Here is a 20000-nt window from a genome sequence, read left to right on the forward strand (position 1 = left end):
AAATAGCAGGCCTGGTCAGTGCCCATTTGCCAAGCAACTTGCAGCTCACACACACACACAGCACGTTCGAACGCACACATACACCGGGCACACGCACGCACGCACATCACATACACACACGTGCACAAACTTACGCATACAATATTTTTTAACGATCCGTCGACGCAACAGAGACGGAAAGGGCTGTGATTGGTTCAACAAAATAATTTACGGAATCACTTCTCCGGTTTGACTTTGCACCTTATTTACTTTGTGCATTGTTTACTTTGCACATTAAGGACGTGTGTCTGAAGGCATTCTCCTGTCCTGATATTCTCCTGTTATTCTCCTGATGGTCCGTCTATATGGTCAACATATCCTGACATTTGTACCCTGAAAATCTCCTGAATAATACTACCCCTATGATATTATTTTCTCCGTAGGAACTATTAATACCTCATATGTGAAAGAGGAGTAGAAAGTAGGTATTTCTCACACCACTTCATTGGGCATGTTGATGACGTTTCTGCATGTCATTGAGTGGCCCCCAAAATGATAATCAGCCTGTTGCCTTTTGTTCGCTGAATGGTTGAAAAATATTTTAATGTTGGTCGAGTCATTTGTGGTGAACGCTGAAAGATAGGTCTTATCATAACCCCAAAAGAAGACATCATACAATAAATTAAAATAAATGAGTTCACAGCTGCAGGTGTATAGAAAACGTTTTTTTAATTATTATTACTGACAACAGTCAGCTGAACCTTATAGGGTCCCGTCCTTCCACTCCCTGTTTTCTCAGTTAAACACAGAAATTAACGACATTTGTCCAAGTGCCATATGTTATATGTGAAATTAAGCAAGAAAATACTCTCTCTTGCTCTGGTAACGCAGTCGTTCTTCGTCGTTTCTTCTATTTGTCTCTAACTCACGCTCCAATCTTTCATCAATCGATGCTCCGGATTTTGGGGATGCAACGGAATATATGATGCATAATTTCAGAAAGATTTAATATGATCGCGATGAGTTCTGCAAGTTCTGCCTCCCTTTTGTCTATGGTCAAATCAAAACAAACTACAGTGACAGCGACCACACTTATCCCACCTCTTGCGAAATTAGACCCTACGTCATATCCCGCCCCTTGCAAGCCCACCGGCCTACCCCCCCCCCCCCCCCCTCCCCCGTTGATCTACTGATGTCTAAACGACATCCATGCCCACATATAAATCAAGTCTGAATCACCCTCAGGGTCGAATCTCGTGATATACAAAAAAAATAGATAGATAGAAAATGATTATGCCTGCTTCATAACGTAAGGAAGAAATTATTATGCTTGCTTCATTACGTAATAGGTGAACTAACATTGTAAACGTTGTAAAATGATAGGCAAAATGATATTATATTATGCGCTCAGAATTTTGATACATTATCGCCTGGGGCTTCCACATTATTGCTATTGGTTTAATACAACAAGAGGTTGAGGAAGCAGAAACTTTGGTTTAAATAATACATCAATACATATAGTACATCTTCAATGAACATGCTGACTCCGTACGCAACCCACTCCATTGTTTTCCTGGAGTGTGGCGTTGCCTCTTTCAAAGAGAGGCTGATTTTGTTTGTGTTTCAAACTTTCCGTTCTCAACGCTCGACCTATTGATATGCACTGTGAATGAGGATAGGAAGCAGCTACCACTTTCATGGGACTAGCATGTCGCAAGGAAGACTCTTTTGATCTAACTTTTGGAAATGTTTATCTCAAACCTGAAATCGGTTTGCTGATTGGACTAGTACTTTAGAGACTTTTTATCATGATGAAAAGTCTCTAAACTTTCTTATCACGATGACCCAGGGATTTTGAGAAGCAGCAGAAAAGTGTCCTTCTGTGAGTACGACACAACGGGGTGAGTAGAGGATGCGATGGCCTTTCACTGTAGATTGGGCTGGCTATGAAGCCAACAGTGCGCAAACGTGGGCTAAAGTGGGAAAAAACTTTCCAGAATCATCATGAAGAGATCTCGGCTTGTTCGAGTGCAAGATATATAAAAAAGCTCTACCTAGTAATAATAAAATGCTGGTACTTGGATGATAAACATTTTAAATCGTTTTTTTTTGTCATTGCTTACGATCTGTCATCCAATAGCGTGCGTCATTTTTCTTCACGTACTCTTGGATAGCGCTGAGCTGCAATTTCCCTGAAACTTTGCCAAACATACAAACAACCTTTTTGGTTTTATGATAATTTGAAGTAGCCCCAGAGGTTCAACGCCGTGGGTCCTAATTGGAACTTAAGTGGGTCGTGTTTTCGATGAGAGCACTCACAGCGGCGCTGGAATACAGTCGTGCTTTAACTTCCAGCACTTCGCAAAACCTTTATCCATTGCCACCCATTATATTCAGCTTTTTTAAGTATTATTTAAATATAATGTGTTCCTAACAATTTAATTGGAAACTAAATGTCTGCATCGCAACAACCCCATTTTGAAATGTTACATGGTTTCGCTGTTAATGAGCATTGTTGCCAAGTGCCACAATTAAACTCTTTGGACGAACCCTGATACATATTCAACCCCGATATGAGGAGAGAGAGAGAGAGAGAGAGAGAGAGAGAGAGAGAGAGAGAGAGAGAGAGAGAGAGAGAGAGAGAGAGAGAAAGAGAGAGAGAGAGAGAGAGAGAGAGAGAGAGAGAGAGAGAGAGAGAGAGAGAGAGAGAGAGAGAGAGAGAGATGAGAAGCAAATAATTCTCATCCAAGTGTGAAACTAACTCAAACACGCATATTCCATTGTTTCTCATGACACGGTAACGAAACAGCTCCGATAGTGAAGTGTCCAGGGTGTCGGACTTTTGATTAAAGCATCTTCTTAATAACTAGAGAGTCAACAGTGATAAGACCAAACCGTTGGTAGCCCTTGTGTTTTGTACAATCAATAATAGAGGCATGGTCAAATCTGTCTCAACGCCCTTGAGTCAACCGCTGTGAAAATACAGGTTGCTGCTTGTGCGAACGGTGGCTCCTAGTCTGAGTGAGAGCCATATCGAGGGCCATGCCTGAAGGGTGTCTGAGCCACAAGTCTCCCTCACTGATTCCGCCTGAATTTGAAATTAAAAATAATAATAATAATAATAATAATAATAATAATAATTATAATAATTGTAGTGAAATATATTTGTTTGAACACAGCAGGTTCAGTCGGAGGTGCCGTTTGCTTTACGTGAAAGCCATGTAGTTACGTTTAATGTCATACACTGGGTAAATAAGGAAGAGGTTAGAGGAGGAGCAGAGAGGGGACTAGTGGATGAGAGGAGCGAGGAAGAAGGGAGTGAAGGGTACGAGAGGAGAGAGGAAGGAGGGAGTGAAGTGGACGAGAGGAAGGAGGGAGTGAAGTGGATGAGAAGAGAGAGGAAGGAGGTAGTGAAGTGGAAGGGATGAGGACAGGAAAAGTGGAGAAGAGAGTGGTGGTGGGGGGGATGAATATGAGAGTAAGAGAGATGAGCAGAGAGAAAAGTGAAGGTGGTAGTGATGAGGAGAGATAAGGATAGAGGAATGTGGAAGAAAAGAGGAGAAACAAGAACAGAAGAGGAGAAGAGATGGGGAGAGGAGCAGGGAGCAGAAGAGAAGAGTGGATGAGAGAGGGGGTAAGAGATGAGAGGAGAGGACCGAAGAAGAGGAATGGATGGGGGGATGGGGAGATGAGAGGAGAGGAAGTCAGAAGAGAAGATGACAGGAGAGGTGGAGGACAGGAAGTGGGAGAGGAGAAAAAGGAGGAGACGAAGACGTGGGGTATAGGCCAGAGAGGCGGCTGGAGGACGATGCCGAAAACAAAGATGAAAGCGGAGAAGAAAATGATTGGGAAAAATCTATTACAGTAACTACAGGCGTACACACAGACACAGACACAGACGCACGCACGCACGCACGCACGCACGCACGCACGCACGCACGCACGCACATACACACACACACACACACACACGCACGCACGCACGCACACACACACACACACACACACACACACACACACACACACATAAAGCCAAGCCTGGCCAGCAACGAGTGGATGGCTTCCGTTCTGCTGACAGATATTCGGCTTGCTCTGGGCATCTGGGTGTATCCAACCACCACTGCTGGAACATGTGGACGTGATGTTTTAATGGGCTACCTTCACACTCTTAGAACAGGAGACCAGATGGATAGCCTGCTGGGACACACACTGCTGGCCAGACATCTAATGACTTGGTTCTGTTAAACACGGACACCTTAGATCCTTCACAAATGCAGTGATGCACAAAGGATGTAAGGCCACTGTCCTACATGTATATTCAAGCACAAGCGTTCAAATATGCATGGCCACAATCATGCACATGTTCAACCAACAAAACAATTGTCAGATTTCTCAGATTACAGGCACAAACACACACACATGCACAGATACACCCACACACAAAGCAAAAACACTCCCACACACACAAAAACACCTACACACAAATCAAACACTCTCCTCACACAAACAAAGAAAAACCTCCCCAGACTCACTTGCACCCATCAAACCTCCCATTAAAAGCAAAAGCTATCTAAACTAATTCACATCAGCGGGAGTTCCAACAGGACACACACAGCGTGGCGCTGTATCTGGGTTTATTTCCTGTTGTTGTTGTTGAGGCGGTGGTGGCGGTGACGTTGAAGAAACCTTCCATTAAAGTAACACTGGGCGGTACATTACAAACACGGCAGGAGAGCCACTGTTGTTACAGTAATCCACCGCGACCCCTGTGGTCCGCAGTCAGCCTGATTTAGCACCCAACTCCTCCGCAAAGTTTACATGCTCAATCCCTGCTAAAATACCGGAGCGTTAGAAAGAAAGAGGAGGAAGGAGGAGGAGGAGGACAGAGAAGAATAGGATGCTAGGAGGATGAGGAGAGGAGGAGGAGGAGGGGATGTGAGGGTAAGAAAGGCAGGAGAAGGAGAAAGAGGCAAGGAAAGATGAGGAGGACAGAGAAGAATAGGATGCTAGGAGGATGAGGCGAGGAGGAGGAGGAGGAGGGGATGTGAGGATAAGAAGGGGGGGAGGAGGAGGAGGAGGAAGAAAGGAAAGAATAGGATGCTAGGAGGATAAGGAGGAGGAGGAAGGATAGGAGAAGGAGGAGGAGGGTAGAGGAAAGAGGGGGAGGAAAGGAAATAATAGGATGCTTGTCAGGATGATGAGGGGGAGGATGAAGGAGAGGAAGAGAAGGAGGAGGAGTGGGAGAAGGATGAGGAGGGGATGGAAGGAAGGAGGAGCAGGAGAAGAGAAGGAGGAGGAACAGGGAGTATAGGATGTGAGGATGAGAGAAGGAGCAGAAGGACGGAGGGGAGGAGGAGGAAGGAGAGGAGGAGGAGGGGGAGGGGGAGGGGAGGATGATGAGGAAGGGAGGGGATGGAAGGAAGGAGGAGCAGGAGACGAGCAGGAGGATAAAAGGAAAGGTAGGATGCTAGGAGGATGAGAGAAGCAGCAGAAGGAAGGAGAGCAGGAGAAGGATAACAAGGCGGATGATGAGGAAGGAAGGGGTTGGGAGGAAGGAGGGGCAGAAGAAGAGGAGGAGGAGGAGAGGGAAGGAAAGATGGTAGGAGAAGGAGAAAAGGAGGGTATGGACAAGAGAGTTTGGGAGGGAGGTTGTCAGTCTTTTAGGTCAGTTCATCCACACTGCTGAGGCGTCCTCGGGCAATGCAGTACATCTCGATAAGTTTCACTATTCAGCCTTTCCAAGGACGCCCCCCCACCACCTCCCCACCGAGGTTAATAAAGGAGCACATCATCATTAGTTATACAGTCAGCCCGCCCCCAGGGCAGAGAGAACTAAACACAAAGAGTATCAAACTCTAACAACCTTTGATAGCAACTCCAGTCAGCTTCACTGCAACGGCGATAGGGGCTTTCACACCGTGATTTTCCCAGGGCTAACTCCTTCCCTAGCCCGGGGCCAGTAGAAAGGTGTGGGAGCACGGGTCATTAAACCCTGGTTTATCCTAGCCTGGGGCTCATGTTAGCCTAGGGCTTAGCCAAGTGAACAGTGTGAAAGCCCTTCATGCCGGGACGTATGTTGTATGTCAATGTTCAGCATACAAATTAATATTAGTGTTGATGTTATAAGTCAATTAATGTTAGTGATCATAATTGATTGCAGCCACTTTGCTTATCAGTGTTATTGACATTTGTGAAATTTGAGAGTTTCGTTGTATGTGTGTCATTAATACATCTTCCAATCCTCTTGGATCCACCGTGTGGCATGCACTCAAAGCCAAATCAATCACGTTAAAGGAACAAATATAAAAACATTTTTGTTATTGTTATGTGCCAGTTTACTGTTATCTGTTTAAAGGGAGATCTTCAACATAACATCCCTGTCATTTGTGGCTGTCAGTCTCACCAAACTCTGATGCAATGAGCTGCAAACATTCACCAGGGTTTAAATTCCACCTTAAAGGGGGAACCTTCACAGCCTCTTACCTGTGTTGTGAAACATTTGCAGAAAGTTGGACCATTGACATCATTTTCCAAATCGGACCAATGGAGAATGCAAATCCTGAAACTTTCTTAGATTCTTTCACAACACCCTGCATCGTACGAACAGAAGTGGGGGGTTCTCCCCTTTCAGCAATCCCTGTGATGTCTAGTGCTTTGGGCTTCTTCCAGTTGTTTACAGCAGCCCTCACTTTCGGAACCGCGTTGGGAAGAAATGCTGCGTTAGCACCTGCTTTCGGTCGACTCTCTGCTTTAGCGCGAAGGTGCGTACGTGCATGTGTGTCTGTGTGTCTGTTTGCGATCATGTGTGTGTGTGTGCGACGTGTTAGTGAGGAGGAGGGCTGGAGGGGGGGGGGCGGATGGGGGGGTACCCTCCGTTGGTGTAATCGCTTTGCTAAGCTAACCGCTAATTGTGCTGAACTGTTTTTTGGTTAAGTCCATGATGTTATATATAAAAGGAAGTTGCTGTAGCATCAGTTATCAGCAAGTTTTCCTCGCTGAGGGCTTTGCCCGTTCTCGCACTCTGGATCCACACCGTCACTGTGAAAACCTCTAGTAAGAAATGGAAGAGAACCAAGTTGTTCAAATTAGCTCTATCTCTGCAAGGTGTCACATTGGGAACCCCCCCCTAAAAATGTAATAATCAACTCCTCCATTAACTAAATATAGACAATCAGAACTAAGGTGAAAACCACAGACCTGAAAGTTTTCACCTTGAGACTCAAAATGTGTTTTTCTTTCTCTCCTCCATAAATATGAACACAAGAACAACACGGTTCACATCTGGAGTCCAGGATGCGTTGCGCTCAACAAGATGAGAGAGCAGCCCCGGTTGTTCAAAACATGTTTAGAACCGACAACGTGTTTATCGAGCGGTGAGCGCTTGTCTATGGTGAGCGTTTCACTTGGCAGGGGATTAAGCCGCACGCGACAGGCCCCTCAACTTCCTGTTTACCGCCAGGTAAGGCGAGCAGACCTTGACGCCCGCCTCCGCCCGGGCCCGACGGCCTCCGGCGTGTCAGGACACGACTTATGGGAGCAGGGGTGGGCGGGGGGGGGCATCCACAGGCTGTCAGGTTTATTTACTGAGGTAAACATCCACGCCGTGGTGGCTTGGTGCGTGTTGTTGCCGTGGTGGCGGTAAACACGGTAGCGAGGGAGGACCGCCGGGAGAACAAACGGCGGCCGCTGCGAGCCGGAGTCGGTGTTACGAGCGGAGCCAGGTCACCGGGCGCACCGTCCGTTTAGTTTGTTCGTGGAGATCTTTTGTGGAGAGATCAAACGACGGGGCTTTTTGAAGAGGCCCTTTTGTGTTTGGTTGCGGCTTCAAGAGGGTTTGTTTTCAAGGGGTTTTGGACCGAGAGGGAAATACTAAAAGTCGTGTTGACTTTGAAGATAAACAGTTAGGCTATCGATAATGTTTGAAACAGAAATGGACTTAGCTGGGAGTGCAGGAAGCAGGCTCAAAAAGAGAGTTGTTTAATTTTGAAAGGGAAAAAGCGAGCAGTGTGCACAGAAATAAATACAAATCAAAAATCTGTTACAATTTATTCCATGATATTTGTTGAAAGACCTTCGTTCTTTGTTCTATTGTCAGAAACACAAATTCACATGTATGAGAAATGTATTAATTCAATACATTCATTCACTATGTGTTCATTTTGCTTGTACTTGAAGTGACCCCGGCCTACAGATGCAGTCATTAAAGAGCCAGTGGGGGTTCGGCATCATGCTGAAGAACATAACCTAACCACTAGTCTGTTCTGCAGTAAACGCATGTTCTGCTATCTCACAGGCTTCTGGCACTCAACCAACCACCCAACAAGACAGGAAACTGAACCAAAGTGACCCTAACCGGGCCTGTGGGGGATCCAGTGCCAAGGCACATCAGAGGTTTGTAAGCTATCTTGATATACCATCCATAGTGGTGTGGATGGTTTTCAACATGTCTGTGTGCCATGATCTATCAAGGCAGAAACCCTGATGGCTGGTACCGTGTATCGGTGGGGGTGTACGTTCCAGACACTTCCATTACACTGTGCACAATATTTTTTGATAGATGGAAATAGAGAGTATGGAGAGCCTAAGATAAGAGTGAGTGTGTGTGCATGCGTGTGTGGGTACATGTGTGTGTCTGTGGGTTAGGGTCCATGTGAATGTACGAGAGAGAGAGAGAGAGAGAGAGAGAGAGAGAGAGAGAGAGAGAGAGAGAGAGAGAGAGAGAGAGAGAGAGAGAGAGAGAGAGAGAGAGAGAGAGAGAGAGAGAGAGAGAGAGAGAGAGAGAGAGAAATGTCATGTACACATGCATGTACACATACAAAATAATGTTTTTCTGTTTTAAAAACATAAAGAACTGTACCTAAATATAAGAACTCAAAATATAAATGTTCATCCTGTCATTCTATTTCCAAAATCCCATATATACCAAAATTGTACTACTGTGTGTATTTCACATCAGAATGAAATCAGTTAAACTACTGCTAGTTTGTTTTTGTGGTTTCGAGTTTCAGTGAGAGAGACTTTGGGTTTGAAAGTTTGAGTTAGTCAGATGGAGGATTTTTTTGTTTGATTTAGAGAGATTTCGTTTTTCTTTTAATTAAATTATCAGTTCCATGCTGGCAGACTTAGCATTTCTCTTCCACTCGCATAAACACTGTGATGTTCTGACCCACAGCTGGTTAGGACTTTGAGCATGTTTCTCTTCCATGCTAATTGCTCTCCACTATGAATGCAATTTCACATCACCTTTAAGGATTAACACTTTAGAGTACCAATTGTTGTTAGTGCTAACATTAGAAATAAGGACATTTGTTTATTTTTTTGATGCTAAGAACAATTCATAATTTGTTGTATTAAGCCCTTAGACACTTCACATCCCAATCATTTATTGCACGGTGAATATTTCAATAGGATGCACTTGTTCCTTGCTGGCCATTTCCCACTACTCCGAAAAGCACATTGTATCCTGTTTTTTTTAAAGAGCATACTCTCAATACTTTTTCCTTTCCCTCTTTTCACTTAGCACATGTTTTTCAACAGCAAAGGGGTTCACTAACGATCAAATCACCTTTTCCTTTCAGAAGCATCAACCTTTTCATAACTCAAAGACGAACCATTCTTCATCAATTTGGTTTTAAAAAGCTCAGTGCTTCAAAGAAAATATATGAGATTATTATATCAAGAGTTTCTAATTTATTTCTAAAGCATATTTCCGTTGATCTAATGTGGAGGGAAACCAATTGTACCGGGCAAATAGAACAAAGATGCCGCTACAATGTGGATCAATGCAGCGTTTGACTGTTTAAAAACATGAATATTCAAGGCAGGGAATACATACATATTAAAAGCATCTATTGTGATGCAACGTGCTCTGCTGTCTTGCCAAACTGGCAAGATAACAAAACTCCTTGTTTTTGTTAGAAACAACAACGAACTTATAACTTTGTGCCATGGAGGGAATTATTTAGGATATTTTGCTTTTTTCCACATACGCTAGATGAGGACTTCTATTTTGTACATCTGCCAGTCTGTGTTCCTGCTGCCATCTCCCTTTTTAGCTCTGAAAATCGTTCACATTTCAAACAAGCCTCATTTAACCAGCCAGAGTATTCTTAACATTTAGTCCAAACCAAACGTTTCAGATTTTGGCTTGAGCAAAATGTTGTGCGCTCCAACTTGATGTGGTTTTTGCCTCATTTAACATGTGATATTTAAATGTAAGAGGGATAGATCCAAAGAGACATTTTACATCTACATCTTTGATTGAAGAGCAGTTTGGCCTACAGGTTAGTCTAGGGAATCAAGCTATTACAAAGGCACTATCAAACCCAGTTTATTTGTGCTGGGAGTCAACCCAAACTATTCTTTCTGGTTGTGTCACAGAAAATTCAGTGAAACATAATCTGGTGTGTTAATGTGAATTATGTTAGTGGTTGTTTCACCATTGATGTGGGTTTAGAATATATCAGTATAATGTAGTCAGTGCTATCATGTAGTCAGTGCTTCACCTATGATGTGGGTGTAGAATATATATCAGTATCATGTAGTCAGTGCTATCATGTAGTCAGTGCTTCACCTATGATGTGGGTGTAGAATAAATCAGTATCATGGAGTCAGTGCTTCGCCCTGGCTTTCGCTATCGTTCCAGTCACCGCTGGTACAAACAGAGAACAAACATCCGCTTTGTTTACCAGCCACAGACTTTCTTATTCTCTCTCTCTCTCTCTCTCTCTCTCTCTCTCTCTCTCTCTCTCTCTCTCTCCCCCCCCCCCTCCCCTCCCCTGGTATGCGGTGCACCAGCCAGATCCATATCACCTCCCTGCTAACACTAACGCGTTTCTCTTGAACTTACACCGACCAAAAAGAAGCAATTTACCGCACGACAACCTTTTGTGAGGCTCACACACAGGAAAAATCTAGATAGATACACACACCCACACATACACAGAACATACACACGCCCACAACACATGCACAAACACACAGTCTCACATATGACCAAAACACAACACCATCACACGCGCATATACGCACACACATACGTGCACATACGCACACATACACACTCACACACACACACTGTCTGGCTGACACAGTTCTACTTCCTCTTGCTGCTTCTCACTGTGTGTGTTTCCTATTTGCACAGGTAGAGCTCTGCTGAGACATGACCATTTAAGGGCGTTAATGGACTTCCTGTCAGTAGGGGAGGTAACTGAGTCAGCAACTTTACTCTGCAGCCAGCCAGGACTACAGTGCGTGTCTTTCTGGCTTCAAACTCTTGTCTCAGCCAACCGCTCTCCCAGCCAACCACTAACCACTAAACACTAACTTTGCAGGTGTAGTCACTGGCACAACATCACCACTTTGTGGTCAATCGTTGTGACTCGTTAATGGTGCATCACTATGAGTAGAACCTTGGAAAATAAACGTATATTTTGAATCGTGTGCAGTCGTTTTCACCTGATGAAATCAACTCTGTCTAAAAGCGTCTGCTTAATGTAATATTAATCTAATATTCTTATCTAATGTATGGTTAGAAATAAAACAGGGTTCAAATGTATGAAATTTGTTGCTCTTGTGTGACGGTCATTGTGTGTTGATTATCGTCGTGGTGAGGTTTGTGGTCGCTTCTGGAAAGGGAAAGAGATTTTTCTGGACAGTGCTGACGTGTTATTTTCAGATCTCTGTTGTAATTAATCCTGGATGTTATTACCCATCATTACTGTTGAAAGGACCGGTTCGCTGAAGGAAAACGTTGAGCCTACCGTAGGGGCAAATGGTGGATAAATACTGCGGTTTAACTTTCCAATATAATATAAGATTGATTTGATTTAGTTTATGATGGGTGCCACTATTGGCATGTTTTTCATCACTTTACTACGTCGTAGAAAAGCTACCCAAAGCTAGGCGTTATGGTTTTAACCTGTGAATATACGCTTTTATATAATTTATAATTCATAGTTTCTATGCTATGCATCTTTTATATTAAATAGATTATTAAACTTTTATAAAAATGTCCTTCGTTCTGCGTCTTGCGGTGACAGCACTTCAAAGTAATAATTTTCGGTTTACAGGTTCCTTTCTTGGACATTTATCAACCCAGTTATCATAAATAAATAACGAATGGAGCTAAAGAGTGTCGGGTGTGAACATACTGTAAAGAACACACAGCGCTCTCCGCATATCAGACAGGTAGACAATCATAAGCATGGGGCCTTCCTTATGTTGTGTGTGTGTGTGTGTGTGTGTGTGTGTGTGTGTGTGTGTGTGTGTGTGTGTGTGTGTGTGTGTGTGTGTGTGTGTGTGTGTGTGTGTGTGTGTGTGTGTGTGTGTGTGTGTGTGTGTGTGTGTGTGTTTGTGTGGCTTTAATAAGAGCTAGCAGCAGGACTCTGACAGCTCAAATCGTTTCTCTGCTTTCAAACAGCAAGAGATCATCAGTGGTATCTGTCACACACACATGCACGCACACACACACACACGCTAACACACACACACACACACACACACACACACACACACACACACACACACACACACACACACACACACACACACACACACACACACACACACACACACACACACACACACACACACACAAATACACACACAAACTTCTTCATTACCGCAAAATCTGACATTACATCACCATTTTCTGTTCAGCATGTAATTCTGCATTAAGATGCAGGCAATGGATAATCATTAATATGAGAAATATAGTAAAAAAAAACATGCTTCATTTTTCAAGGACAATCTCTATCTGTGTCCCCAGAAGGCTTTCAAACCAAATCTACATTGTATTTGTGTTCGAAAACAAGGTTTGATGATTTGATTGTGTGTCTATGTTTTTCCTATGTACAGCGTTGCATGAATGATATTTTATCATTACCATTCATTATTCATTCATTCATCAGATGCTTTTCCGAAGCGACTTGCAGTTTGTGTTTTCTTATTTCATTAACGAGGACGTAGGGGTGGTGGCTCAACGTGGGGATTCGGAACCAAGGACCCTTTGGCTGGGAGTGAAGCCCCCAACCCCCTCATCACTAGACTATCCTGCAACAGTATGGGATCATTACGTGAATAAGCTTGGTTGATTGATTATCAGAATTTGCCCAGCTAATGGCCTAAGCGAAAATTACAATATTATGTTATATGTTACGCTTGTATTACTATTCTACATTATTTCAAATAATAGGACAGCCTGGAGCGGTTTATACTGGTTACACCACAGTTCCCAACATCCATGACATAATAGTTTCTTTCATCTCTAATGTTATTGTGTGTTTATCTTAATCAGCTGAAATTCATTTTCTTCCATTGTGCTTTGAGCATATTGCTTTTGAGTTGTCAAGGAAACATCTGCTTGCTAGGTTCCTCTGACCGTTGTTGGTTTTGTGATGGATTTGGAAAGTTGGATTTGAAGAGCATTGATTTTGGAACTGTGTTAAATGCCAGCCATGTAACTTATTAGAAATTATTACACGGGTCTTCTCAATGCTGTGGAACGCTCCGTTCATTAGCATGGGCCCTTCACAACGTCCGGCGGTGAATTATATTTGATAATTCACCGTTGCTAAGTATAATTGACAGCTGTCAAGGAAAGTGGACTTTTTACCGTCTTTCGCATCACTCCGCAAGTAGCCGGATAACTTATCAACTAAGCGATGTCAACGTCTTTGGCAGACTATTTCTCTGCTGATCAACACTACGAATGCTTGTAACAAATATGTTTTAAAAAGACACACCATGTGACGTTATTTTTTAGTTTTGGCAGGTAGCCGTGTTATAAGCGGGATCATGTATAGAAAGTCGTCGGTCATTATCGAAAATAAGCCCCTTCAGGGCGAAGCAAGACTGTTTGCCCTGTCGGGGTTTATTTTCCCGACAATGACCGGCGTTCTATACATTCTCCCTTACATAATGCACACCCCTGGAAAGTGTATGCCCACACTGTGGGCATACATTAGATTGCAGGTAGGGGTCAGGCACTCTGCACTGCATGCATTAGGGTTGGAGTCAGGCACCGTAACCACGAGGCTAGCCGTCCTAATCCCAGCGTATATTTGGGTAACAAATGACGTATTGAACATTGTGAATTGACTGTGAATGTACTGTCACCTACCGGCTGGGCAGGCACCGTCTGACGTCACGAGAACCTCTGACTGCTGCTTGCAGGCGTCGCGGCGTAGGAAGCACTTGTTTTGGTAGTTCTGATTGTTGGAGCCACACACCGGCACATAGTCATTATTACACTGAGGAAGAGAGGAGGAGGAGGAGGAGGAGGAGGAGGAGGAGGAAGAGGGGGAGAGGAGGGCAGGAGAGAGAAGGAATTTTCAATTTAGTATGGCATAGCATCGTCAAACACTTCCATATTCATATTGTGGACATCTTTCCGAATGTCATCATTGAGCCCATACTGAACTGAATAGATTATTCATCCCGAAACGTAACCTTCGATCAACACTTTCAATATATGAACTGAAGAAAAGCTTAAAAAAAAGGCCCACTGTGTAGATCATGCGTCTTCAGTCAGTTCCTTCTTCTTTTTTTCACAAAGCAATATATTCAGAGCACAATGTCTCTTTGAACCCTTCCACCTCCAGACACACTTCATAGTCATTCTTTCCCTTAAACAACAGAAAAAAAACTAAAGTGATGCGTTGCTTTAAATGAGTTGACCTCTGCGTTCCACTATACACATCAATGCAACTCTGAAAGTATAATCAAAGTATATAGTATAATTAATGCCGTTAATTCCACCCACCACAAGTGATGTATTTAGATGTACTTGGAGAGCTCGCTTCTGATAAAAACTTCTTATGAACCTAATCCACTGAATGATCAAAGATCGAAGCACATGAAAGCAGAACAAATCCACAAAGTCATCTGCCGCGGAAGGAAACATATCAGACCCTTTCCAAGAGTTTCTTAGAAGTTCTCCGGCTTTCAAAGAATAACTATTTATTCACCCTATGCTTTTTCAGTTCATAACATTCTTTGATACTTGTTAATTTTTCCTCACAGAAAAAATATGCATTGTGGTTATTTTAACTAAGTCGACGTAACATATCAACCAATTAACCGACCAACCACCTAAACAAAAGCTACCATAGGAACCACAACCAAGGGACTGAAATAGTATAACTTCCCCCCTTCTCTTTAAAAGGACCTTATTCAAATTAGGCAATATAGGAGAACAAATAGCCTCAATCAATAACAATTATGTACTGACTCAACTTGAATAATGAAGAAATTATCTAATTTCCTCCGGGCAAGGGCAAACATCCAGCTAACCTGCTACCCAGCGTTCCTCCCCCCCCCCCCCCCCCCCCCCCCTCCCCCCTAGGTGAATGGAGTCAAGTAGCTAACTCCAGGCTATTTCAGACCTCTTGATTTCACCTTGAGGTGCAATAAGTCGGAGCAGGAGGGACAGAAGCCGTGTTTTCCTGCTGGGAGGTTGAACTACCCACCGTTAGAGCTTTCATGTTCTAGGGTTTGATGTGTGTGTGTGTGTGTGTGTGCTTGCATGCATGTTTTTGTGTGCCTGTGTGTGTGGGTGTGTGTGTATGCGTGTAAGTGTGCATGTATTTAGTATCTGGCACGGAAGCACCATAATGTCGGCATCTATAGGGTTATGTGATTAATCGGTGTAGGTCATTATTATTGAAGGGACACTTAAAAACTGTTAATATCTAACCACCAAACTTAAAATTATTGATGGGCTTAATGGATGAGCTTGTAATAAATTACTTAAGTGAACAAAACCACATTTATTTCAAATCATTGCTCTTTTTTGATCTCCCAATACACCATGTATTTTGTAAAGATATATGGCAATGACCGAATTAATTCTCAGCCCTAACGTATTCAGTAGTAAAACAGATAACCCAAGAGGGGGAGGACATTCATTTGGACAAAGACTCTATCGATCTCCACTGCCTTGTGCCAAATTAATACTAAACTCACTGTACTCACAATTAGTTCAGTCACAAAGTGCTTGTAACTCAATTCTCGGAGATTGGGTGGCGTATGGAGACAAGCACGTGAACAATGGTCTTCACAGAGAACAATGAGGCAGGAAGAGAGCATTCTCTGAGATGACGATGATGTCGTTCTGATAGTTAGACAGATGGATTTGCCTGTCCTTGGGTCTCTGTTTGAAACAGACTTGGTTTATTTTAATTATCATTTTGAACTGAACGTCAACCTCATTGGTCAAAGATCCAAGTAATATCATTCAAACGTTACAAAGCAATTCATTTTTGTTCAAATTTCAGCAGATAACTCAAATACTGTCCCTTTAGGGGATATTTATTTCACTATCAAATTTGCTGGACAATGTTGACTGCAAGCATGTTTGCATGTGCACACACACACACACACACACACACACACACACACACACACACACACACACACACACACACACACACACACACAACACACACACACACACACACACACACACACACACACACACACACACACACACACACACACACACACACACACACACACACTATTTGTATGTGCACTGTGAACATCTGATCAGTATTTGTCGAGGCTGGTTTAGAATAAATTGCTCAATAACTCAATGTACCAGGCATAAACGTGTAAGATAACCTAAAAGAGAGCATATTTAAGACCCATTGTCAATAAAGAGATATTGGATTCATTACCCAGCAAAGTTTTTCTTAAGATCGAGGGGGCTTATGTTGACGCCCCTCTCTCCTCCCCTTTTAGACTCTAATGTGTTAGACTGGAAGCAATTCTCGTCTGGGCAAACACAGCTGACCGAAACACAAGCTAGGAGCGTGGGTCCATCTGCTGCTGCTACGACACACACACACACACACACACACACACACACACACACACACACACACACACACACACACACACACACACACACACACACACACACACACACACACACACACACACACACACACACACACACACACACACACACACATATGTGCAACACAATGCAAACACATGGCTGTGCCTGTGTGTGGGTCCAGAAAGAGGAGACACATTGGAACAGATTGCATTTCACTTTTTTCCTGGCTTTTGTCTCAATAGAACATGACACACACACACACACACACACGCACACAGACACAGACACACACACACACAGACACACACACACACACACACACACACACACACACACACACACACACACACACACACACACACACACACACACACACACAAACACACAGTCTTGGACGCTGCTACAGGCCATCCGAAAATAACCTCGCCATCGATTGTGGAGGCTGGCTGCATTGGAGTGAGACCACCACCTCTAGTATCTGACAGGGACAGACTTGGAGGAGCAGAGCAAATAATAGGAGGAGGGGGAAGAGGAGGAGGAGGAGAAAAGGAGGAGAGGAGAGGAGAGGAGGACAGAAGGAGGAGGAGAGGTGGAGGGGGAGGAGGAGCAGAGGAGAGGAGGAGGTGGAGAAGGAGGAGGGTAAGGAGAGGAGGAGGAGGAGGAGGAGGAGGAGATGAGGAGAAGGAGAGGATATGGAGGAGGAAAGGGATGAGGAGAAGAAGGAGGCAGAGGAGAAGTTGGAGGGGGAAAGGAGTTGTAGGAGAGGATGAAAGGAGAGGGGAAGTGAGGAGAAGAGGATGAAAGGAGAGGGGAGGTGAGGAGGAGAGGGGATGGGAAGAAGACAGGATGAGGAGGAGAAGATGAGAGGAAAGGCGGGGGCCGGGGGGGTTAGGGTTGGAGAGAAAGAAAATATGAAAGAAAGGATGAATCGCTAAGCACCCATGAGTGCAAGCATAGAGAGATAGACAGAGAGAGATGAGAGGGGAGAGAGAGGGTGCGATGGCAGGGGTGTAAAAGAGAGAGCGACAGAGAGCGAGAGGGAGAGGAGGTGAAAGAGGAACATAAAGAGTCAGAGAGGGAGAGACTTGCGAGAGAGAGAGAGAGAGAGAGAGAGAGAGAGGAGAGAGAGAGAGAGAGAGAGAGAGAGAGAGAGAGAGAGAGAGAGAGAGAGAGAGAGAGAGACATATAATCCCATCAAAGTAGAGCGGGAGATGGCACGCCTCACAAAGGAGCTTGCAAGGCTTACTGCGGGGCCGCATGCTTTTACACTCCGCCTTCCCTCTCTCTCTCTCTCCCTCTCCACCCTCCCTCCCCCCCGGGCAGACTGCCGTTGTTTCTCAACGTGGAGGCTCCATCCCGTTCGTTTGGAAGATGACGCAACTAAAGGAAAAGGCTGGGTGCCTGAGGGCATCTGTTAGGGGCCCCTTCTACGCAAGAACAACCCCTCAACACCACCCCAACCCTCTGGTTCTTCTTGATCTTCCATACGTCGCATCGGATCCACCGCTGCAGCCGTTGGCCCGAGGGCAGGGGTCGTGACTGAGGGCCTAAACATCCGTCCGGGTCTCCATCCCCATCGAGGGGGTGGAGGAGGAGGAGGGAGAGGGAGGAGGAGGAGGAGGAGGAGGAGGAGAGGAGGGAGGAGGGAAGGAGAGAGGAGATGGACGGGTTGGTGGTCATGGTTTTAATGGCGGCAGCGTGCTGTGCGGGGCGTGAAAAGGGGGTTGGCTTTCCACGTCCTTAACCAAAACTCTTACAACATGCCCTTGAGGGTTGCTGCAGGGCACCCTCGTGCTCTCTTCTCTCTCTCTCTCTCTCTCTCTCTCTCTCTCTCCCTCTCCTCCTCTCTCTCTCTCTCCCTCACTCTCCTCTCTCCCTCTCTCTCGTTCTCTCTCTCTCTCCCTTGTCTCCCCTCTCTATCTCTCTCTTCTCTCTCTCCCTCTCCTCTCTCTCTCTCTCGGACCATTTTCTCTCTCTCCTCTCTCTCTCCTCTTCCCCCTCTCTCTCTTCTCTCTCTCTCTCTCTCTCTCTCTCTCTCTCTCTCTCTCTCTCTCTCTCGGACCATTTATCTCTCCTCTCTCTCGTCCCTCTTACTCTCTGTCTCCTTGTCTCCGTCGTTTTGCCTGTCGATTCAATTGGTTGTCATTTCAAGGGCTTTACTGCCATGGGAAAGGCATTGCCTTATGTTGCCAAAGCACAACAAAAGCAACATGTTTCTAGCAACAGTACACAAAGACACAAGGCTGCAAATAACAACAGAGAAAACAATCCTAATATATTAATAAACAATAACAACCATTGGAGATTGTCCGTGAGATTATGGCAGGAGATGAGATATCTGGCTGCCAATATACAACATTTTTTGTTTGTCGCAGAGGACATATTACATTTGTTCCCACTATTGTGTTTCCAATTTCCAATTGTGGCAGTCTCCGTTCTTTCTCTCGCTATCCCTCCTAGTCTCTTTCTCCCTCTAATTATCTCTGTGTCTATCCTGCTCGTTGTCCTCCAACCCCCTCTCATGCTCAAACTCTCTCTCTTCTCCCTCCTTCTCTCTCCATCCTTCTCTCGCTCACTACTTATGTATCCCCCTAGTTGAGAGGACGTGTGTGTGTGGGAGTGTGTGTGTGTGTGTGTGTGTGTGTGTGTGTGTGTGTGTGTGTGTGTGTGTGTGTGTGTGTGTGTGTGTGTGTGTGTGTGTGTGTGTGTGTGTGTGTGTGTGTGTGTGTGTGTGTGTGTGTGTGTGTGTGCATGTGTGTGTGTGTGGTTGTGTAAGTGGCATTTTATAAAAATTGGCACTCCCAAAAAACAGGGAAATGTAGGGGACCTTTTCCCGTCGAAATCACGGACATTCTCAACCGACTCGACCCCGGACAGGGCTTAGCTCTGCTTACAGAAGAATGGATTTTATTTCCACTTTTCCAGTGGCTTTCAGGCCATGACAGCCAGGGACGAGGCTGTTGAAAATCCAGCACATCGCATGTGTCTTTCAGTACTGTGTCCTGTTATCCACAAATGTCTGACAGAAAACCGCTGTATTTCTCTGCCATGTGTCATTGTGCCACAATATCACCTCGGTCTGTCCGTTGTGGTATGTCCAGTGTGCGTATGCTGTCTGCCCAGTCTCTTTTCTTCTATCCGCTCACTGTAAGGATTTCTGTCTGGGAAGGCATTCATT

At 44.6% G+C, this 20000-nt stretch overlaps 1 protein-coding gene across 2 annotated transcripts in view; it reads right to left on the reverse strand.

The window, feature by feature from the left end:
* Window positions 1-20000, reverse strand: part of tmeff2a (transmembrane protein with EGF-like and two follistatin-like domains 2a) — a 105546-nt gene that overhangs the window by 50946 nt on the left and 34600 nt on the right. For both annotated transcript variants that reach the window (XM_056580065.1, XM_056580066.1), the window contains exon 3: window positions 14102-14231. In XM_056580065.1, the coding sequence (XP_056436040.1) occupies window positions 14102-14231 (130 nt within the window). The remainder of the gene's footprint in view (window positions 1-14101; window positions 14232-20000) is intronic.

This window comes from Gadus chalcogrammus, chromosome 20 (genome assembly GCF_026213295.1).
Source record: "Gadus chalcogrammus isolate NIFS_2021 chromosome 20, NIFS_Gcha_1.0, whole genome shotgun sequence".
Taxonomy (NCBI): domain Eukaryota; kingdom Metazoa; phylum Chordata; class Actinopteri; order Gadiformes; family Gadidae; genus Gadus; species Gadus chalcogrammus.